Source organism: Diceros bicornis, chromosome 14 (assembly GCF_020826845.1).
Source record: "Diceros bicornis minor isolate mBicDic1 chromosome 14, mDicBic1.mat.cur, whole genome shotgun sequence".
NCBI classification, from domain to species: Eukaryota; Metazoa; Chordata; class Mammalia; order Perissodactyla; family Rhinocerotidae; genus Diceros; species Diceros bicornis.
Genome location: NC_080753.1, coordinates 10,691,124 through 10,713,936, shown reverse-complemented (window position 1 = coordinate 10,713,936; position 22,813 = coordinate 10,691,124). Strand labels below are relative to the sequence as shown.

Sequence of the window (22,813 nt, the reverse complement as noted above, 5' to 3'; positions counted from 1 at the left end):
AACCACTAAGCCACGGGGCTGGCCTGAAAATATCTTGTTTTCTATCTTTTGGATGCTCTTGTTCATGTTTTAATGTGACAGTTTTACTACTACTGGGTACAGCTAGTCAAACTCATGTTACCAGTTACCATCACAATCCCACCCCAAGGATATAAACCTTAAAAGAGTGGACACTACAATTTATGAAGAGTTAATAAAAGTTCCCTAATGCCATTCCAAGTATCAATTTCTGATTTATGATGTCCAAGGAAAGTAATATATTGCACTGTTTTATGTTCACAAAAATGTTAATTATATTATCTGCAAATTAATTTTAAAAATTAAAATCCTTAAAAATGAAAAGTAGGTAAAGAATGTGTTCATGTTTAACAGTTTTTAAAAATAGAACACTTTTTAGAAATAGAAAGTTTTTGTCTCTAAGTAATATCAAAAGAGTTCAGAATAAAATTTATATTTAACCAAAGTTAACTAGACAAAATCTTTTCCTTTAACCTCTATATAAAAATCCAAGCTTGGTTATGGGAAATCTCTTGTACTTTCCTCTCAATTTTGCTGTGAATCTAAAGCTGTTCTAAAAAATAAACTCTTTAAAAAAAATCCAAGTTTGGTACATGGGAAAATAATTGAATCTTTCCAAAAACTAAAAGATCATCATTCTGAACATTAAATGACAAAATAGTAAAAACTCTGAAAAGTAGATGCATTAAGAATTCACTGTTTGTCATATTATTGTCAGTATCTTTTTATTAATTCATCATTTAGAAATAAATGAATCCCTCCTTGCATCTTCCTACTTCAAACAGGCTTTTATCGCTCCTGCAATCATGTCTACCTATCACAGGCTGAGTGACATAACACACCTAAGACTGAGATTCCCACTGAGGACAGAAAATTCCCGGACTAAACACCTATGGGGAAAAAAGACAAGGATTTCCATGCTTTACCTCTTTCTGCAGATTTAAGAAGTTCTTGATAATACTGCTTACACACATTAACCTCCTTTTCCAGTTGTGTTATATCTGAGCCTGAAAATATTTGCGATTCCTGGCTATCTTCCAGAAAATCTTCAAAACGAGATTGTAGATTACTCAGAACTTGCTGATGTTCACCAGGTAACATTGTCTTTACCTAAAGAAGACAAACGATCCATGTAATTAAGTGATTGCAGTACTGAGAGCTAAATTTAAATGGGACCGATCTCTAGTTAGGCTCTCAAGGTTTATGCTAGTTCATACTAATAGTCATAAATAGAAGAATGATTTGAAATTAATTTTCTTCTTCATTAACAATTTTAGGCTTTAAAAGATAAGGAAAAACAAGACTATAAAATTCAATAAACAAAATCCAACTATATCCATCTCCGTAAGTCCAAACACTATTTCCTGTCTCCCCATCAAAATGTAATAAGCACTGAATGAAGCAAGTGATTTCCAGATTTCCCCAATTCTTAGACAGTGCCTTACATACAGCAGGTATATAAGAATTACTCATTGAGTGAATGAATATTAGCATGGATCTGCTGGGCTCCATCCTATTCTAGAGCAAATACAAACTCCACCCCTCACAAGAAGGTGCCTCACATTTTCCCGCAGATCAGGTTGATATGTAGACGTATACTTACTGAAGCTACATTGCTAGCTCGAATTCTGTCAATTTCATTGATGAGATAATGCCAGGACACAACACTCTTCATGTCTATGTGAGACTCATGCCAAAGAGTCAGGACATTCTGATACTGTTGCTCAATTCTGAAATATATGAAAGAAAACACTCCCTCTAAAAACATGCTACAATTTTTCTTTTTGTTTGTGAACTAGCTCATGTTTACTAGTTCTAGATCCTTCTGATCCTGTGGGCCTTGACAAAGAATTAACTGTTTCTTTAACCTTCAGAGAGCCTCCAAAACCAGCTCTACGTATTTAGCTACTGCACACAAACCTGTTTGCAAAGTCGATGGCTTCTTTGTTGGGTGGAGGAACTGTGAAACACACAGATGGGACCATCGCCTCATTCCCAGTAGGGCTGATGACCTTCCATTTAGCACGATGAGAGTTGTTGGCCAAAACACATTCATCATCTTTGTAAATGGTTATCTGTTTTAAACAAAGAACACAAAAAGCAAATGAAGTCACCGTTGACTAACCTTTTTCCAGACCCAATCTTGGGATTTTTTTTTTTGTTTTTCTGAGTTAGAAAATTTTACCACCAGTAAGCAATGTAAACCTCATTTTTGAAATATATGAATAATGGCAGAAACTGGTTTATTTCTGGGAGTTACAAGTACCTCGATTTGTCTGTAGTCACAGATAGCTTTGATCGGAATGGAAGTTTTGAGCGGACAGTCGGAATTCCTCGGTTTCAGCTGAATTAGTGTTTTTGCTCTCCCCATCAGGCTTGCCACTGTGCTTTTGTAATGCAAAAGTTCTTCTTTCTCTTCCTAAGGAAGGAATAAGATGGATTTTAAAACATAAAAGACTTGTACTCTCTGTTCTTTCAGGGCTTTACACAAAATGAACCTTCATCAGAAAAGTCTTCCTGAGCACCTGGTCTAAACTTCCAATCCCTCCCCACCTCATCTTGCATCTCTCTTCCCTTGTTTTGTTTGTTTGGTTGTTTTTTCCCTCTTTAGCATTCCCCACTATCTAACGTACTATGTATATTTTACTATCTACCGTGTTTATCGTCTACTCCCCCCACAGCACGTAAGCAACAGGAGGGTGGGGATTCTTGTCTGTTCTGTCCACTATTCTGTCTCCAGCACCTAAAACAGTGCCTGGGATATAGAAAGTGCTTAAAAAGTATTTGTGAAACGAATGACTAAACACACACACACACACATACATACACACAGAACATTGTTAAAGCATTTTAAAATATCTAATCATCAATCACATAAAAAACACTTTTGTTGTATTTGCTACCAAAAAATACTAAAAGTGAATGTTTAAATGCTTGAGTGAGTGAGGTGGAAATATCAAGAGTACCAATAAAAGACTAAGTTCTGCATGTATAAAAATATAATACACACTAATCTAATCTCTATTATACATTATGGACGGAACACATAGGTTTTCATCTGAGTACCATTGACTCCTGAACAAGGTCTTCCAGCTTGTGAATGCTGCTGGATCTATCACAGCTATACTTCCGCTGAATGGCATCCTTTAGATTCCTTAAGTAATCAGTAGCTTCTTTGGCATCATTGAAAAACTATGGAAAAATGAAAACTGGCAGTTAAAGTATATTAAATGCCCAGTAAAGCACAGAGTTGTCAAGTTGTGTGTACCCCTCATAAGTGAGAACAGAATAAAATCACAGGACAACTTAATAGCCACATCCTCCCTGGAACCAAACAACTCTTAAACTTGGACAATTGTGAATGAATGCTAAGTGTCCAAAGTTTATGTCTATGCTGTGTTTGGCCCTATATTATTTTGACTGAAGGTCTACTTTACTTTAGGGTCCAAACAATTTTTAAGAAGGGGTGAAATTCCAAGAATATTTTAAAACTTCTGAAGAAAAGAAAAAAGAGCTCTCTGTAATGACTCTCTGTAACGACATATTTCCTTAATAAGAGGTACATCTACAAAATAAAGATTTTTCTGCCATTTTAGGAGGTTTTTAAAGGATTTCCTCCTTCATAGAATGCTTAATAGAATGCTATCCTATAGGACATATACCCCATATATCCTACAAAGAAAATATTTCTGTTTATTTCCCCTACATGTTACATACATGTATCTTAACAATAAGTATGAAGACATTTTCTGAAAGACAGCCACAATCACAGTACCATCTCCTGACGTCATGATTCCACTCACATACCTCAAAATAGGCGGTGTTCTCCTTGAGGTGCTGCTCCACACACTGGCAGAGCTGTAAGATCCAGCTCCACTGCGTCTGCATGGCTGCTCGGTAGGCCTTAAACATAAAACACAGTCACCAGCGACTGGCCGGGGGGTAACAACGCGCAGACACAACAGCGCTTTTAAAAGATGAAAGACTCTACTATCTAAACAGATGATGAGATCGTTTTCACAGACTAAGACTGGAAAATCAGGGTAGTGAAGTGTCTCACTAATATGAGTTCCCATTTGCACAAAGCCAGTCCTAAAAGTTTAAATATAAATTTCTAAACCAGTCCAGTCAATCTCTTTCAAATTTTAAACTTCTTGAAATTTCTTCTTAAAATATATGGAAAAAGCTAACTCTGGCTATTTTTACATGAAAAAAGTATTTAACATTTGAAAGGGGATGCAGGCTATTCCTGCTGTTTAGAAAACCAACCCTTTACTCCTTCCCACCAACCCTTACACCAACTTTGTGGAATCCTCAAGTATGCTTTCCTTCATGACACTTCCCCTTCATCTCTCTTTTCTCTGATTTTTTATATTACTGAGTCATAAAATACACCTTCTGACACAAAAATACGTGGCTCTGTAGTTTTCTCTTTGTTTTTGCTTCTAAAACTAGGCTAGAAGCTCCTGGCGCGGGGTAACTTATGTGTTTGTTTTTGCCAGAAAAAGGATTGGGGAGAGTACAATCCCATATCAGTGTAATTTCCAGAATACTAATAATTATAATACTAGGAATTTTTATTAAAAATATTTATTTACTTAAATGTTTATTTAATACAAATTGTATCTTTCATGAGGGCAAAAATATTGCATAAAGGACAGCTATATTATGGAAACAAAAACAACACCCTTTTACATTTAAGATGCAAGTCACTGACTCCCAGAAGAGGGCGGTCTAGATGCTTTAGTGACCATCTTAAGTCAGCCTGTCATCTTCCTCCTTTTGGAAAATCTCATTCCTGCTGAGCTATGCTCTGGCAAGCTTTCTGAATGGAATGTACAAGACAGCACTGGAAATCTGGCAACATATCATGGTCATAGTATGTGCTCCCTCAAATTAAGCTGCTTTGAGTAAACTGGCTATAAAAGACCTATCATTGTGCATTGTTAGATTATTAGTTTCCTTTTTCATATAACATATAAAATAGTGTTGATAATTAACTAAACATTATCCATGTACCCCCAAGACACCAGAGAGGCCAACGGAATCATAAAGATGACTAAGCCTTAACTTATCCCTCAAGAAACTTTTAGTTAATTAGATTAACATTTCTATATAAAAGTGGTCAGGTTCACACTCACATTTTCCAGTCCCATCAAAATTCTTAACTTATATTTCCTAACAGTTTTCATCTCCACCCTAAGGAATACTCTATTTTTAGTTTACCATCATACAAAAGTACATTCAGACCCATCATTATTCTAATTTCCTTCCCTGGAGCTCTCACTACTCTCCTATGTCTCTAACATTCCTACGTGGCATTTCGTGTGGATGCCAAACCATATTTTTATACGGCAGGTCAAATCTAACATTCCAAAAACTTCCTAACGACGTGTAAATTTTACTGATCTTTCGTGTCATGACGATTTCAGTGAAAAAAGACTACCAGACACCCTTCCTCAACTGTGTTGTTTGAAGCATGTCACATTTTAAGCACAGCTTCATTTTTCTCCTCTGGCAATATACCGAATTTGTCCATGTTTGAGCTCCTCGCCCTCTTATATGACCTCCCTTCAAAATTAGAAAGTCACTAACTCTAACTAGTATGTATTAGGCCTAAAAACTAAACACACCACCACCACCCATACCACTGATAAATCCCATGTCAATTCTCCATTTCTGGATTAGAAATGTGTGTACTACACCATGAGGCCTCGCCAGGATGTTGCTCCAATCCACCTCACAAAACCAGATCATGAATAAAATTATTAAATCAAATAATAATAACAAATACTTCTTGAGAACAAACTAAGTAAGAATACACTATTCCTCTCATTCTCACCACAACTCTATGGCTCAGAAGCAATCTCCTCCATTTTAGGTAGTGAATGAGGCTTAGCAAGGTCACATCGCTTATGCAATGTCACACAATCAGGAAGAAATAAAACATCAGGACTTGTAAAGTCAAGGTCCTTCATATTTACTGTAACGCATCTCTTCAGCCACAGGGACTGACAGAGGTACCTCTATTCTAAGTGATGGGCGGGTAACACACGTAGAGAAAGCAAGAGAACTGAAGGCAAGAATCAGTATGATTTGTCAGAAACATTACTTTTGAGACAACTTGTAATAAAAGTTTGATAGTTTATATTTTTCGATTTATCAGCAATAAAGGAATCCGAAGAGTAATAATCAAGTGTCAATATTCAGCCATGACTGTGTCACTTTCTGATTTACCTCGATAGTTAATCGGGCTGGGTGATTTTCCAGAAGTAGCTGCTCTGCTATCTCCTGAACTGATTTAATATTTTCTTCCTTTTGATCCAGTTCTCTCATTAATTCCTAATTTAAGAAAGAATTAAGACATGAGTTAGAAAAAGATCTAAACTTGAAACACCACTTTGGTGTCAATTACAAAGGTCGTCCTTACAGCATGGTACTCTTTTTTCCGAGCTATGTTGGTATTTCTTTCGCTCCAGTCATAAGCAACTTCCTCCTCTTCTTTTTCATTCAGCCAAATAAGTTCATTAGTTGCACGAGTTACAAAATTATGGAGTGTATCAAGGTGCCGCTCCTGATTCCTAGAGGTATTCTTTATAAGGAAAGTCATTATAAGAATCATGTCTTTACCAAATAAAGATAAAGGAAACAGAAAGTTAAAAAAAAAAAACTTACCAAGAGTTTCGCATACTGACTCTCCAATCTGTGCAACTTGTCTGCATAAGTTAGTTTAAGAGGTGCCGTCATTTGGATCTATAAGATGGGATAAAAAGACATCAGAGTTAGGAATCTTAAGGAATTCTGACTCATATTCAATGTATCTATTATTTTGTTACAAGGCCTTTATATAAAGAGCAAAACAACCGTAAGCTAAAATAAAATACATACAGATTCTAAATTCACATACCTCACTGATTTTAGCTTCTTTAAGGCTAGATTCAAATTCTTCAATAGCTCGGTGAACATTCTTATGATTTTCTAAATGGCTTTCAACACTTGGCAAATCTGATCCCCATTCAGTGCGGTCCAGCTGCACCTTTAATCAGAAAGACACCAGGTTTAAAAAAGAAATTGACAGCAATAAAGACTGAAACTTTCAGATAAAGTAAACATTTTTTCACCTGCATCTCATCAACCCAATTCAAAAGATCCTGAACAAATTTCATGTTGATTTCCTCTTCTGTTAAATTCTGATCCAGCAAAGAAGACTTTAGCAGGGGCTTTCGGATCTGCATCAACTTCAGAGTTTGCAATGAATTTGTCTCTCCTCCTGAACTGAAACTTGGAACTAATCCTGATGGGAAACCAGGTGTATAAGCAGGAGTGACGGACGGCGTCAGGCGGGAAGTCAGACCTGACGACAGGCCCGATGTCACACCGGAAGGGGTCATGGAAGGCGTTAAACTCTGGGTCAGCCCTGAGTTCAGATTGGGGTGTAAAGTCTGTGCAAATCCTGAGTTTAAACTTTGAGTAATTCCCGATATCATGAGCTTTGTCTGTTCCGTTGTCAACAGGCGTCCTTTGCTGTACACTGAGGAACACTCATTCCTTAAGGCCATAATTTCATCGCGCAGTTTTGCAACCCTGAAAAGAAAATCAATAGGGATAAACCATAATATAAAGGGCATTTTTCACAGAGTGACCCCTAATGTAAACTATGGGCTTTAGTTAACAATAATGTATCAATATTGGCTTATCAACTGTAACAAACATATCACACTAATGCAAGATGTTCATAATGGAGGAACCTGATGTAAGGGGCCATAGGGGAACTCTACTTTCCACTCAATTTTTCTGTAAACCTGCTCAAAAAAATAAAGTTTACTTTTTAAGAAGTCATATATTGATGAAATTTTGCAGCAGAATTGTTTTCAGTGAACGTTGTGCTACAAGAACTTTCCTATTATCACAGTCTTTATAACTATCATTTATAATGGATATAATTACTATTCTGTAATGTGATAATTCTCCTATTATTTGACAGGTAGGGTATTTCCAAATTTTTGTTACTATAAAATATTTCTGATATAAACAAAAAGTTTTTCTATATTTATTTATATATTTTTTATATTTAGAATTACTATAGATTCCTAAAAGTGGAATTACTGGGTCAAAGCATCATTTATAATTTTTGCTTTATATACTAGTATACAATCTGAAGGTTACATCCCTGCCCCCAAACCACTTCTCAGAGATACAGATTTTTATACACATATATTTTTTCCAACATTTTATTATGAACATTTTCATGATAGGATAAACAGAAAATTGAAAAATTGAGTTAAAAAGATACTCTTCTTATATTTTCCTTTTTTAAATGTCACACGAATATTTTAATTCTAAATATGTTAATTACTATATTAAATATTATATGTAGAATAAAATTTTTTTTCTATTACTTGTCTTTGAAGAACAAATACCGACTTAACACACCAAAATATACCAGAATAAATTTGATACACATTTGCAACTGAAAAGAACATAAGAAATATATTTCATAAAACCGTCACATTCTACATTCCTATCGTGAGTGCCCATGAAACGGTTATACGAAAGGACGGGATGGATAAGCACTCTCACCTCTGTACCAATTGATCTGCCTGGTAGTATTTTCCATCAATAAGAATCTGTACGTCAATTACATGCTGGCGTAAAAGGTTCTCACATTCAAGTATATATCCGGCAATTTCTGCTTCATTCTGAAACTGCACCCCTGATTCTAATCTTTTAGAATCCTGTATTTTAAAAGAAATCAATATTAATTCTATGAAATAAGTTTCAAAACTAGCCTCAAATATAAAACTCGGAATACTGGAACAGAAGGCTTCTTGGGTTTTCTCTGTTTTCCCTTTGGTTCAAAAATATGTTTTCCCTTGCTTATCATCCCTCAAGAGAGCAAACAATGATGATAATCAACACACTTTAAGTTTTGGTAGACAATAATACCAAGAATCGACCAAATGTTACACAAACGTTTTAGTTCATTCAAACGCACAGACCCCTCTACCACAATCCCAATGGCTCCTAAAATCAACTTACAGCCTGGAGAGCATTTCGGGCAAGTATTAATTTGTCTTCACAGACAACACTGTCCCTCTGAACTCGGTTGGCAATCTGCTGCAACATTTCCAACCTAAAAAGAAGGCACAAAATAAAATAAAGTTTCTCCCTTTGAAGTCACAGAGTTCCCCGTCCCTGAAAAATGCTGCCCACCAAGAAGCCCACACCAAAAACTCAATACCTGTGTCCATCAAAGGATTCATTGCCGAAGCTAATGCAGGAGTTGATCAGGGTCGGACCACAATTAACCGACAGAAAATTTTCATTTGAATCAAGACTCGTTCGAGTGCTGGTAGTGTTACTAAAGACAGAATCACTGCTACGGTAACTATAACTACTACTGTGCATTTTTTCCCCAAAATGATATTCTTTCTTTGACCATTAAAAGTAGACTAAAAGGGAGAAGGCCTGCAAAAGGCTCTACTTCTAATGGTGAAAAGTGGCAGCTCAATGTTTCAGCTTTAATGGCTCCTTAAATATGCTCCAACATGCATATTCAACACGCAGCAAATAATATGCTGATAACTATTCAGAACAATCTTGCCTAAAGCCACAAGTTTGCTAGCTGAGGTTTGCCTTTTGTAGCTTGCATTAAAACCCTACAAGTACAGACAAGGCCGGCTGATTGGGGCGTCACTGAAACAGATCTGCCAAATATTTTCACCGAAAGTCATCCAACTGCAACCACCTAAAAAACAACTCAGATGCCTCACCGAAGCCCAGGTACGATTAGTAAAAGTTATTCTGACAATACCAATCATCACCTAAGAGAACACAATATTCAGTCATAGCCTAACTTTTTTCAAGGGCCTGGTCTGCACTGAAACACACAAGGTTTAAAAGCCGGCACTTAGAAGCTCATATAAACAAATGAGTTTGATGAGAAACAAAGGACGTTTCCATTTTAACCACCATGTCATTGGTTTATAAGGTTAAATTAACTAGAAAATTATCCATTTACCTATCTTTATATGATGTGATCTCAGGAATGTTACCTCTTATCTTATTACAGTTACTTTATATTTTTAAAAGCCAAAGTGCTAAGTAGGATATCGATGCAATGCTTGCAAATTTAATTTGTCTGTGCTTGTTTTTCCTTCTATAGGTTATTACCTGGCATAAGAACGTCAGCTCTTTCTCATTTGTCTTTTACACACTCCCATGCCACATAGCTATTATTTGCAATTAAGTTAATGGCCAAAAAACCTGTTGCATCAAGAAAAATGAAGGCATCTATCCAACCAAGCTCCTAAATATTTTCCTAGTCCAACATTACAAAGCCAAATTGTTGGTTCTCCATCCTAAAGGTAGGTATTTTTCTTTTCAGAAGGCAAGAAAGGGGAAATTTGCGAGTGTTGTGTCTAATACAGTCAGTAAACAGAAAAGCTCAAAATAATAATAACAGCACCTAATATTTATTAAGCGATTATTACCTGCCAGGAAATTAATCTTTTTACATACATGACCTCATCTCAGACTGAGAGGCACCAAATGTGGTAGATACTATTACATCCTGTTTACAAACGAGGAAACTGAGACTCAGAGAGGTTTATGAACTTGCCTAAGATTACATGGCCTGCAAGTTGAGCTAATAGTCTAACCCAGGACTGACTGGCTCCTGGACCTTGAACTCTTACCAAGTGCCTTTTTATTAACATACATTAAAATCCAGCTACTCTTCTGATGACTAAAAATCCACTCTGCATCCCATCTCTGGCACGTTTTTCCATTACTTCACATGATTAGCTTAGTATCTCATTTTAATTACCCAGAATTATCTGCTCCATAAAAGTCCATCCCGGGTATTTCAAGCTTGTTTTGGATCTAGATCCAGTTATAAAGATATGATATTATGCTTTAACAAGAGTGTAATCAGTAATCCAATAAAGGACTGATAAGTCAGACATGCTCTCAGATCTTCGACACACTATTCCATGTTTCAACAATGCTGCAGTCACGTGCAGGGCACAGAGCACACAAGCACACCGAGCAGCTCGTGCACACCAGGGATGTGTCAAGCACTGGCAAAGACAAGGGTTTGTCTCCACGTTCTTGGAGCTCGTAACTGTGGAACAGGCAGCCCCTAATCAAACGATCATAGAAATAAATATAAAATTCAACCACGATAAGTGTTATGAAGGAACAATGCATGTAAATACGAGAGTTAAAACCAAGACACCACAACTAGCCTGGGAGACCACGGAAAGTTTCCTGAGGAAGTAACATTGAGCTGAGATCTGAGAACGATCAGGAGTAAAGAGAGACAGGGAGGATCAAACAGATGTCCCTGCCAAAGGAACAGATGGTGCAAAGATCCTGTGTATGGAGGCGGGCGGGACCTTGACAAATCAGAGCTCCTGAGAGACAGCCAGTGTGGCCACAAGGCAGAGGGTAAGGAGGGTGTGGTGCAAGAAGGCCTGAGAGATGCCTGACCGGACAGGCCTACACTGAAGGCCCAGCCCCTATGGCGCTCACAGCTAATGAGGAATAGAGCCCACAGTCACCATGCACCACGAGCCAGGCTGGATGGTAAGGACTATGTGGAGACAAATCCATTCAACAAATGCCTCCTGAGGACTAAGCAATACTTTCTCAGGCTAACGCGCGTAGTGGGAGAGCCAGAATGATAAAGAGTCAATGATGAGTTCTTGGAACAAATGCATTTGTAGAAGTGGGGCAGAAGGGAACTTGAACCAGCATTTACTGAGTGTTTTCTGGAGGCCACCTCACTGCCCTTTAAATGGAGGCCAACTAGACTGGTTTCCATTGCTGAGCAGAAAGAGGGCCATACCCAAAAATACAACAAGAAACAAAATAAGTTAACTGGCGACCTATGTATGAGCTTTTGGATCCAGGCCCTGGGGACTTAAAAGCCGCTGTGGGAAATTCTCATGGGTAACTCTGATTGGCTTTAAAACTGTAACCACCTTCTTAGATGAGATCTCACACACCAACGCAGCCTATCAGATACGTTTTAAACATCACTTCACTGATTTACTCCTCAAACCTCTTGGAAGAGTTTCTAGATAAGAAAACGGATGATCAGAAAGACTAAGTGACTTACACAAGGTCACAAAGCCAAGGAAATGGAAAAGCTAAGTGTGGGTCCCCAGTCTGCACAGCTCCAAAACTTAGGTTCTTTTCATGAGAAGTTTCCTCCCCCACCTGATACCCCTGGCAGAAAACCTCTCCAGCCTACCTTTCTACTTCCGGACGAAGTGCCTTCTCCCTCTCGAGCATGGCAATAATGAGCTTCCCCCACTCTTTTTCTATGTCATTTGGATGATAACCTTGAAGGAGTTTGATGCGGCCAAATTCTATCCAAATCTTGAGAAAACAAAAAAATTTAACATGAAGCAAAGAGGTAAGAAAATAAAGATTATGCCTGACAATACAAAGGAAGTTTCTGCTTACCTCTAATAATTTATATAGACGTTTAATTTTTGATTTTTCTGTCTCTTTCGGTGGAATTTCTGTTTCTTTAAACTGTAAATACTGATTATAAAGTGCCTAAAATGAAAGAGAAAATGAATGAAGGGCCAAACTTCAAAGACCTACTTTCATTATCACATAACGTTACCACTTCAAATGCTATTTACTGTGTCACGTGCATTCAGTGGAGTTTCCTTATAAAACTGACACTCAGGGACAATTCCGACTCCCAGCTAGTTGGTGACCGGGTTATACGTGATTTGATGAGGGTGTAAGTACTGACGGGAGCCATGATTCAATGTGTTTCGTCACACAGGGATCTGGATAATCACAACCACAGCAGTGTTTACTATGGTTCTACTAGAAATCGCTCATCATACAAACAAGAAAACACATCCTTTAAAAGAGGCACTTTCCAAATGCTGCACTTTAGCTTTTAGTTTTTGAAAAAATAATCTGATGCAATTCACACAAAGGAAAAAAAAAAACGGTCCTCTTCTATATCATGGATCTAACCTTGAAAATAGAATTCTTATCAGATAGACAAGACTAAAATTTGGTTTCAATGTCCCATTGGCCAAATTAAACAGATCTTCTAGCAAACAAAGACAGATGCTATTGGTTGCTGCCATTATTACAGAAGTTTCAACCATAAAATTAAATTATCTCGTTTATAGATATTAATTTTAGAATCTCTTAAATTTATTTATTATATTTACTAAAAAGGACCTTCATAAAAATTATGTAGATAAAACAGCTCCACATTTAATAAGTTTATACCAATTACTTCATTTTAATTCACGCAGGGTGTTGTGTTTTTTTTGTTTTTTTTTTTCGGTGAGGAAGATTTACCCTGAGCTTACATCCATTGCCAATCTTCCTCTTTCTTTGCTTGAGGAAGATTAGCCCTGAACTAATATCTGTGCCGATCTTCCTCTATTTTGTATGTGGGATGCCTCCACAGCATGGCTGATAAGCGGAGTAGGGCCTCCGAACCTGCAAACCCCGGCCACGGAAGTGGAGCGCACAGAACTATTACCACTCGACCACAGGGCCAGCCCCAATTCATGCTGTTTTGTTTTTTTCTTTTCCCTGAGGAAGATCGGCCTTGACCTAACATCTGCCAATCCTCCTCTTTTTGTTGAGGAAGACTGGCCCTGGGCTAACATCCATGCCCATCTTCCTCCACTTTATATGGGACGCCGCCACAGCATGGCTTGGCAAGCGGTGCGTCGGTGCGCGCCCAGGATCCAAACCGGCGAACCCCGGGCCGCCGCAGCAGAGCGCGGGCACTTAACCACTTGCGCCACCGGGCCAGCCCCCATGCTGTTTTTTAAAAAGTCCCCTGTAAATCTTCAGACAGCCACATTTCTGAAGTTTTGCTGGCTAATGAAATCTCCTCATGATATATTCTCTTTCCTGTATTATGTCCTATCGTAGGCACCAGCACGGCATCTGTGCAGTCACTCAAACTTCTTTCAAAACTTCAAGAATCTACATAAATCAGAAGCCAGTACAAATTTGCCCAAGTGTCTGAACAATAGGAATCCATTTGGAAGTAAGTTGAACTGGAAATCTGAAAATTGTTTTGAACTCAAAATGCAATGTTTCAGGACATCCATCAGTGAAATAAGCACAGAATGCCAGTATGTGCTAAACACGGTTCATGGTAGACGCGGTAACAGAAGGGGAAATCTTTCTTGCCCTGGAAAGGTTTACATCCACATAGGGAGGCATCACACAAACAACTTTAAGAACACTTAAAAAGCATCGTATCAACATATGCCAAGTAACTTCATGCCAAGGACAAAGACCCCTGTGGCAATATGAACAAGAATTGTTCCACAGATGTTCTGTGCAGATGCATGAACATAACGAAAACTTCAAAAGGGCCCACCCTGGGTTATTATAGCTTTTGTGATTCCAGTTTGATCACGGAAACAAAGCCTACAATTCAATGAATTAGACTTTGTTGTTAATATTCACATTATCAACTTCTTGAAATAAAGCAGACTACTTTGCTATTACAAATCCAAATATACAAAATGAGACAACTTATTTTCAATATGTTTACACAGCTATAATGTCTTTTATATTTCTATAATGTTTTGCCTCAAAGAGTTGGACCTGTTTTGAGGTAGTAGCTAATGTTTTACTAAACCACGAATTCATTTATACTGAGGTCAGGTACGTATTTTCAAATTCATGGTGAAATAGAGTACGTACCTGTTGCTACACAAAAGAAGCCTCTGAAACAGTTTTCAACAGGATGCGACCACAGGCACACTCCCCTACCCCGTCACACTTGTGCAGGCTTCCCAGAGCCCCTCCTGCCCCAGCCGTCTGAGGGGCTGCAAGTGTTTCCCAAGCACCAAAAACAACTTGGCTCTGGCGTATCCAGAGTCTCTCTCAATTCATACCTTAAAACTCTCAACAATTCAAAGCCAAAGGGCTATGAATTTCTTTAAGATGTTGTTGCTATTATGTTTTAATTATTAATGTTTATCTCCATTTTCTTTGTATAATAGGAGATGAGTAAATAAAAAATTTGCCTACTTATTAGTAGCTTGCCAAGAGCAATTTATCTGAACTTCTAAAATTATGGAACTATTACAGTATTATTTAAAAGTTTAATAATTCAATCCTACTGTAGTGATACAGACCTTTAGTTCTACAGGATTATTCGGAAATGTTCTCTCCGACATTGTGGTCACATGGTGTCTAATCCACTGGATGAGGTAGTTCACCATATTCTGGTATTCAATCCATTTGACTTCGACATCCTGGAACAATCAAATGACAGAAAAGGTTCATGTCTGCAGATAACAACATTCACATCTGACATGATTTAGTCAGAGGTCATTTTGTGAATTTACATGTCTTTAAGCCTGACAGAGAGCGCCAGCTAAATGTTTTCTTACTTTCCACCCAGTCCCAATCCCTCCCACGTAAACGGCTTTAAAAACATGCTATCAACATTTGACCACTAAGATGCCTAATGAGAGCCAATTCTGATCCTGAGACGGTGGCTGCTGGAGCACTGTGTTGAGAAGCCTTCTGAGGCTGCACCAAAAGCCGCAAAAAAAACCACTGTAATCAATGTGGGGTATTTTCCAGGCCCTTAAAAAGGAGAAGTAATAAACTTGCATAAACTAGGTGAGTTGCCATCTCTGCCAACCTTTCTAGATCTAAGTCCACTAAAATTCGAAGAGCTCTACAATATGTAGAAACCAGACAGGAATGAAAATTATAGGAAATGTAAATGGTGGGATTACTTGAGCAATCATTAAGCAAACATTTTGAAAATGGAGGAAACTAGAAGGTTATCAACAGCTATGCTCAGTTAACTATTTGATGAGTGTTTATCATATTGAAAGCACTGTGCTAAGTGTTTTATAAAATATAATACTTTAAGACATGATACCTTTTATCAAACAGCTACTGTCTAGATGGCAAGAGAGAGTCATAACATAAACAGTTAAGCAAAATGAAAAGCAGTGTTTAATTAAGTGTTGAAATAACCGAAACAAGGAGCACATACTAGGGGTCGAGATAAGAATCAGGTGACATAAATGTGCCTCAAAACAGTCACTAAGGACTTCTTGGGAGAAGCAGTCCCTGAGCAGTTCTGCAACGACCAGTAAGTAACTGTTGGGGGGTGTGGGGGGGTGGAGAGCAGAAAAAAGGCAGAGGAATCCCAAGTGAGTTAGGACTCTGAAATAGAAATGCCCTGGTTACCAACAGTTTGTGTTCGGACTTTATAGCTAACAATGCAGGTAAGCAGAACTAATGGATGCAGAATTTTGAATGTCAGAATATCTAGACTGGATTTAACCCTGCAAGCTATATGTTGCCACTGAAAGTTTTCAAGGTAAAGACATCAGGTTTTAGGAAGATTAATTTGGCAACAGCGTGCAGAGCTGATGGGAAGAGAAAAATAACAGAGACGGAAAACCTAAGAAAGACGTCATCCTAGTTCTAGTGTGAAGGGTAAGAGTCACGAATGGGGTGGAGGAAGTGAGAAGAAAAGCGAGGAACGGCCACGAGAACCATTCTGCAGCAACGCTCAACACGGAATCATGGCAGACACGAGAGGAGAGATGAGCATGTGAGCAGGTCACTCAGGGATCAAAAGAGGAGAAACCTCGGAGAGAAAGAAAAGAGGAAGAGAATGGAAACAAGTCTAGAAACAACAGCACACAGAAGTGAAGGAAGAGACCAGAAAACAGAGCTCACCAGGATGAGCTCCTAAATCTTCCAGTAAAACAGAAAAAAAGGCATCTGCAAGGAGGAGAGAGAAGCCCAGGGCGAGGGGGACCATCCTCAAATGCATCACACGTGTAGGGTCTCCTGCTCCCTTCCAGAAATGCATAAGCACTTGTTAGCATGACCACTACAGAATGAAGACTGACCTGATTACATAAACCTCTGGGAAACAGCTGACTAACAAAGAGCTGGAAGCCATGCGTCAGAGACCTTGCCCTGCTTACGAAGCAGCTCTGTGAATTTGGCAAAATCAAACAACCTTCCTCTAGGGATCACTTTTAAATCAGAAAAACAATACCTAGCCAACTTACCTCATGGGATTATATGAGTTAATAAACTTGAAAAGTGATTTCAAAAGTGAGATATTCTACACATATAGAAGGATATCAAATAGAGCAGTTGTAAAACAGTAGCAAGTTAAAAATGAAAATCTCCAAAATTCAGTGGTTTACAGCTTTTATTTATAAAATGACATGTAACTCTGAATAGCCTACTTTATGTATGACAGAACAAAGTTTTTTTGAGTTATACTTTAATTTTAATGGCGGAATGGTGCCACGAAAATGCATATATATTGGTTTACTAAATAGCATAGTAACTCAAATTCTTTAAAACATATTTAGTATTTAAAAACTGTAAAAAGCGCTATCAAAGAATTCAGCCAACTGGTCATTACTGACTCAGCTGCTTCTAGCGTGGAAAAATCAGTACTCACGTTTGCACTGATGCCTTCGCCACCTTCCGGGACTTTGGGAAATGCATCATAGAGAGATGACACATAAGTTATTACTGATTTTTCATCAGGTGAGGAGACATCAACATCTAAAAGCAGCAACATAAATTATTTCAAAATGTTGATAGATTACTTCTGATCTGACTCTCAGGCCAGTCTACACCTAGTCAAGACAACAACTCACCTTCGGGATCCAGAAGTCTTATAACACCAATTTTTTCTGCTACATAAAAAGCGTGCTCTAAATTTGCAAGGTTGCTTTGAACAGCAACAGTATTCATGTCTATCAGGTCCGGCCTAGGGAAAAATTCACTGCGTTAGTTAAGTTTTCTCACGTGTCAATTCAACATTATATTTACAGGTGTATCTATTTACATAACAATTTCTGCAAATATTAATACTAAGCCTGTGCTGAAATACAGATTTTCATCCAACATTTACATTGCTTACTTCTCTCAGAAACTTTTGTGTGCCAAAAGCAAGTATAGCAAGGAAAATATAAAAATTTGAACATACGTAACTTTCAACAAAGTCTACAAATTCCTCGTAAGCAGAATATATATGAACATCTGTCCCATTCAACCTATTTAAGCTCCACAACTCCAAAAGCATCCCTCCAATCCAGCTAGCATCCTCTCAAGGTTTCCCCCCAAACAGGAAAACCTTATGCTTAGTTCAATGCCATGTCCATGGCAACCCCCATCCAGGATGCCCCTTCCTGTCATTGTTTCCTCACGACGCATCCTCGAGAGCAGAGTTCAAGCCCCACCTCCTCTGTGGATCCCTCACTAATATTCCCAGCCCTCATTTTCCTCTATTCCCTGAACTCCTTATACTCCAGGGCCTGTGCCAATCAACCTGGCACTTAGAATAATCCTATACTCCTTGCCCTATTAACTCACCGTTTAACGTGCATGCACATCTTGTTTCTCCCAACTGGTCAACTCCAAGACAGCAAGAACCATGTATTAATAAACTTTTCTATTTTATCCTTCTGCTGAGATAGAGTGGCATATACTTAGTAGATACTCAATAACTATCTACAGATAAGTTGGTAAGTTGGTTGGTTAGTTAGTAATTTGGATCATAAATGAATAACTAAAATAAGCATTAGTTTATATTTTCAGAAGCATGCATGTAAACACACACACACTCTCTACACCAGACTTCACCTCTTTCTAATTTGTGAGACTTACATGATACTCTAAACAACAGGCATACTTTGACGCTGGTTCTTTCTACATAAGACAAGAAAAGACTCTCAAATACTCCTTATATAGAATGTGGCAAAATATGGTAGTTGGAAACTTGACTCAAGGCCAGAAGCAGTCTGGAAACGTTCATCTCAAAAATAAAGCATCAAAAAAATGCAGAAACAAATGTGAAACAGTAAAGCCTTCAAAACGAGTGGCACCCAAAATCACTAAGTAAGAACTTGTTTACCAGCTTCTAAGGAGAGGCTCTCTACAATCTCCACAGGCATTCTGGTTTGCTTAAAATAATCATTTGGGGATCAGTTGAAAGAATGAAGGGCTCAGAGGTAGTGCGGGAGGAATGGAATGCAAATTACTTTGAATACTATTTGGAAGGCTGTTTACATGAGCAACTCTTTGAAAATACATCATTTAAGAAGATAAACAGCAATCTGTACTCTTATTTTTATCCGATGAGAAAGCAGACTTCCAAAGAAATCTACTTATAGTTTTATAGCACTTTGAAGTGTTCATAACCTTGAGATGTAGCTACCATTACCTACTATTTCTCAGGAAATTCTTTACTGTTTTTCACATGCCACCAATACGATCACCGAAAAGTGATCCTACCTTTATTATAAGAACAATAAATCCACTGACAACAATAGAGGTAAATGACATACCTCTAAAAATAACATTTTTTACTCATATTTTGAAGAATCTGCCAACTTCGAAATTACTAAACAGGTGTGTATAACAGTCTAGACAAAAACAAATATCTAAAGTTCAAAATATTGTTTTGTTTCCACGAAGTTCACACATTTTGAAGAAATAAAAACCAGCCTTTCTGAGTTTGCCAAATCTCCCAACAAGAAAGGGCATGCTGTTAGCGAACCCTGCCATTAGCAAAGAAAGTAAACACTGAGTAATCCCAGAGAGAATGAATAAAGTCATTGAAGAACCAAGGTTTTGACTAAGAGAATAAAACATAGAACTTCCTTCAGAATGACATAGTCATTTAGGCACAAAAGCAGCTGTATAATACACCAAGTTTGGATAAGTCACCACTTTTATCATGAATTTAACACTTTAATGGAACAAAAACTGAAATGATTTTCCTCCATTAAAAGACTGCAGTAGACAAAGAAAATTCATTAAGCAAAAAGTGACAAGGGAAAAAAACTTTAAAACCACTATGAAAAAGGAACAACCTGAAAATTTTCAAAATTCTAATCCCTCCCTAGCTCATCTCCTAACCGCTTGGTCATTTTCAGTCTTCCATTCTGCTTTTCCTCCATTTGGCTCGAGCTTCCAGAAGAGGCACGTGCTGTCTACCCTCCTTCTTTCTTCCTAGTCTCACGGGGATAATATAACTTTTAAAAACTTCAGCTATTTCCCACATACAGGGATTTTTACTTTCATTCCAAAGGTTTCATTTCACTGTAACATCTCTTTTTTGTGGAACATTAACAAGAAATTTCATTCCCAAGGTAAGGTTTCCTAAGACATGTTTTTTAGATGTTCCTTAGATACTCCTAAGATAGGTTTGCCTAACCAAAGACTATACTCTACTGTAAGTATGCAGACGCAGCAAACATGTTCCTGTATCATAGTTGAGATAGTTAAGCATTAACTATTCTAATTTCCCCATTTTCTGGAAACCTTTAAAAATCATATAATCTTCTGCCACTTAAAATAATATATATTAGTCTTTTTACGGAAAAGAGGCCATTCTAACTCTTACTTGTGTTACTATTCTACAATAATGTAACCTTTTCTGAATGACTCAGCTATCATGGATAGCAATTTTCTAAAACATATATTTATATCCCACTTTTTCCCACAAATGACTAAAAACAACTTACAAAGAAATAAAAACACAAGAAGATAACACAAATTTTAAACTGAAGTATAAAACCAAGATAAGGCCATAAGATGAAGCTGAAAGTGAGGCCAAAAAGTGCAAACCACTTACATGCATGCTTAGTGCCCATAATTTGTTCAAAAAATATATGACAAAAAGGTATCAAACAAAATGGCTATTGCTATAATACAAAATAATACTGGATAAAAGTAATGTTTATCTTTCATATGACACCCATCTTAAAAGAGCATTCTCCCTAGACAAAATAGATATATATATCCACCTGTATATATATATATATAAAAAAGGGCCAGCTCCGTGGCTTAGTGGTTAAGTGCGTGCGCTCCGCTGCTGGCGGCCCGGGTTCGGATCCTGGGTGCGCACCGACACACCGCTTCTCTGGCCATGCTGAGGCCGCATCCCACATGCAGCAACTAGAAGGATGTGCAACTATGACATGCAACTATCTACTGGGGCTTTGGGGGGAAAAATAAAGTTTAAAAAATATATATATTTAAAAAAAAATACATATATATGTATATATGAACGGGCATTTATGTATGCATAGGTATGTATGTGGATATATATACATATATGTAACATAAAGATATTGCCATCTACACTAACAGATAGTCAAACTAGTGGAACATTAAAATTGTATAAGAGATTTGTTTGGTACAGACACCCCAAAGTAATTTTCCAGCCCTCAAACACTTTATTAATATATTAGCTCACACAAGAATTAGATAACATTCTGAGAGAAAATGTGACTTATACAGTGTTACAAATAGCTGAAGATTAGCACGAGAGACTACCTAAGGCTTCCACATTACATCACGCCACATACCAACAAGCTCAACTACAAGGAACAGGAAACAAAGTCCAAATACCCGGAAAGAAAAGTACTTAGAAATGGCCATTGGAAAATACTAGAGGGGGCAGTGACGAAAGTTAGCTAAGAGAAGAGTACATTGTGCAGACTCAAGATGACCAGATCCGGAACCAAACATGTGACAACAGCTGAAAGGACAGATATAAGAAATATCAATAGTCAAAGCCAAATCAGGAATTGCATTCCAAAGTATGAAAAAACTGACTTAAATTCATATAGTTTGTTGGGTTGTACTGGCTCTCAATTGCCGCTCAGTAATTATGTATTGAGTGGATACAGACTTAAGTTTTGGCTCCACAGCATCTGAACCCTCACCCTATGTTTGAGAAATTTCCCTTTCAGGAGTCATGAGAGAAGGAAAAGAGCAGAGTCCAGTTCCCAATACAAAACATTATCACATCGGGTTTTTCTTGCCTCTTTCCTTTGCTCAAGACACGCCAGCTGTGTCCCTCAGCCCCACACATCACACTACCTAGTCAACTCAAATTCTTCCTCGAACACTTGGTTCCACCATTGTCTCCTCCAGGAAATACTTTTCTCTGTTCTCAAATGCTCTCTGCTATCTTCATTTCTGTATTTTCCACAATTTGTTATAACTATGCATTTATCTGTCTTTCACATTGGACTGTGGGCTCCCTGAAGGCAGAGCCTGTGTTTTATCCGTGTTTATTTATATCTTCAATATCTAATGTAACACCCAGCACATGAATGTTTGAGGAGTGAATGAGGTTTGGGGACTGGAAGGTACCATCGATTCATTTTTTCTGGAGACATTTTTCCATCCTAGGTTTGTTCCTTTTCTTTTCACTTATTTCTACAGACAAAGCCACCACCTATGGCTTCCAACCGGCTTCCAACTAGGATTTCAAATCCTTGTGAAAATCCACATGGAACAGGATACAGTGTCATAGCTCCTTCATAACCTAAACAAACACACATCTTTTTGAAGTTTCTTAAAGGCTTTTGTCTGCTGCAAACAATCTGGAAAATAGGCATGGAGTGAAAACTACGAGTAAGGGATAAATTATAAAGTTTCAAAAAGCATAAATTACTGCTTTTAGGTTCTGAATCCTCCCTTCTTATGTTCTCATGTGCCCTCAACTTCAGCTTTTGATAAAGTTGCCAGTTGGGATGTCTTATAAAATAATAATCATAACAAAACAACAGTGATTAATATGTATTGATACCTACTATGCGGCAGGCAATGCATTGAGGGCTTTAACGGCATTATCTCACTGAATCCTCTCACCAACCATAAGCAGTAGGTTGTGTCATCACCCTGAATTCACAGATGAAAAAACTGAAGCTTAAGGAGGTTACATAACTTGAACAAGAGCCCAATCTGACAAGAGGCA

General features: G+C 37.8%; 1 protein-coding gene across 19 annotated transcripts in view; it reads right to left on the bottom strand.

The window, feature by feature from the left end:
* Positions 1-22,813, bottom strand: part of DST (dystonin) — a 441,352-nt gene that overhangs the window by 155,361 nt on the left and 263,178 nt on the right. For 17 of the 19 annotated variants that reach the window (XM_058554117.1, XM_058554118.1, XM_058554104.1 and 14 more), the window contains 18 exons: positions 17,694-17,806; positions 17,492-17,598; positions 15,174-15,293; positions 12,493-12,588; positions 12,278-12,405; positions 9,058-9,151; positions 8,599-8,753; positions 7,140-7,602; positions 6,926-7,054; positions 6,694-6,771; positions 6,449-6,610; positions 6,256-6,360; positions 3,826-3,921; positions 3,085-3,210; positions 2,285-2,437; positions 1,939-2,093; positions 1,622-1,748; positions 945-1,128 (listed from right to left, as the gene is read on the bottom strand). In XM_058554117.1, the coding sequence (XP_058410100.1) occupies positions 945-1,128; positions 1,622-1,748; positions 1,939-2,093; positions 2,285-2,437; positions 3,085-3,210; positions 3,826-3,921; positions 6,256-6,360; positions 6,449-6,610; positions 6,694-6,771; positions 6,926-7,054; positions 7,140-7,602; positions 8,599-8,753; positions 9,058-9,151; positions 12,278-12,405; positions 12,493-12,588; positions 15,174-15,293; positions 17,492-17,598; positions 17,694-17,806 (2,591 nt within the window). Of the gene's footprint in view, positions 1-944; positions 1,129-1,621; positions 1,749-1,938; positions 2,094-2,284; positions 2,438-3,084; positions 3,211-3,825; positions 3,922-6,255; positions 6,361-6,448; positions 6,611-6,693; positions 6,772-6,925; positions 7,055-7,139; positions 7,603-8,598; positions 8,754-9,057; positions 9,152-9,259; positions 11,088-12,277; positions 12,406-12,492; positions 12,589-15,173; positions 15,294-17,491; positions 17,599-17,693; positions 17,807-22,813 lie in introns of those variants that run through there. The other 2 variants (XM_058554123.1, XM_058554122.1) reach the window with 2 other exon arrangements.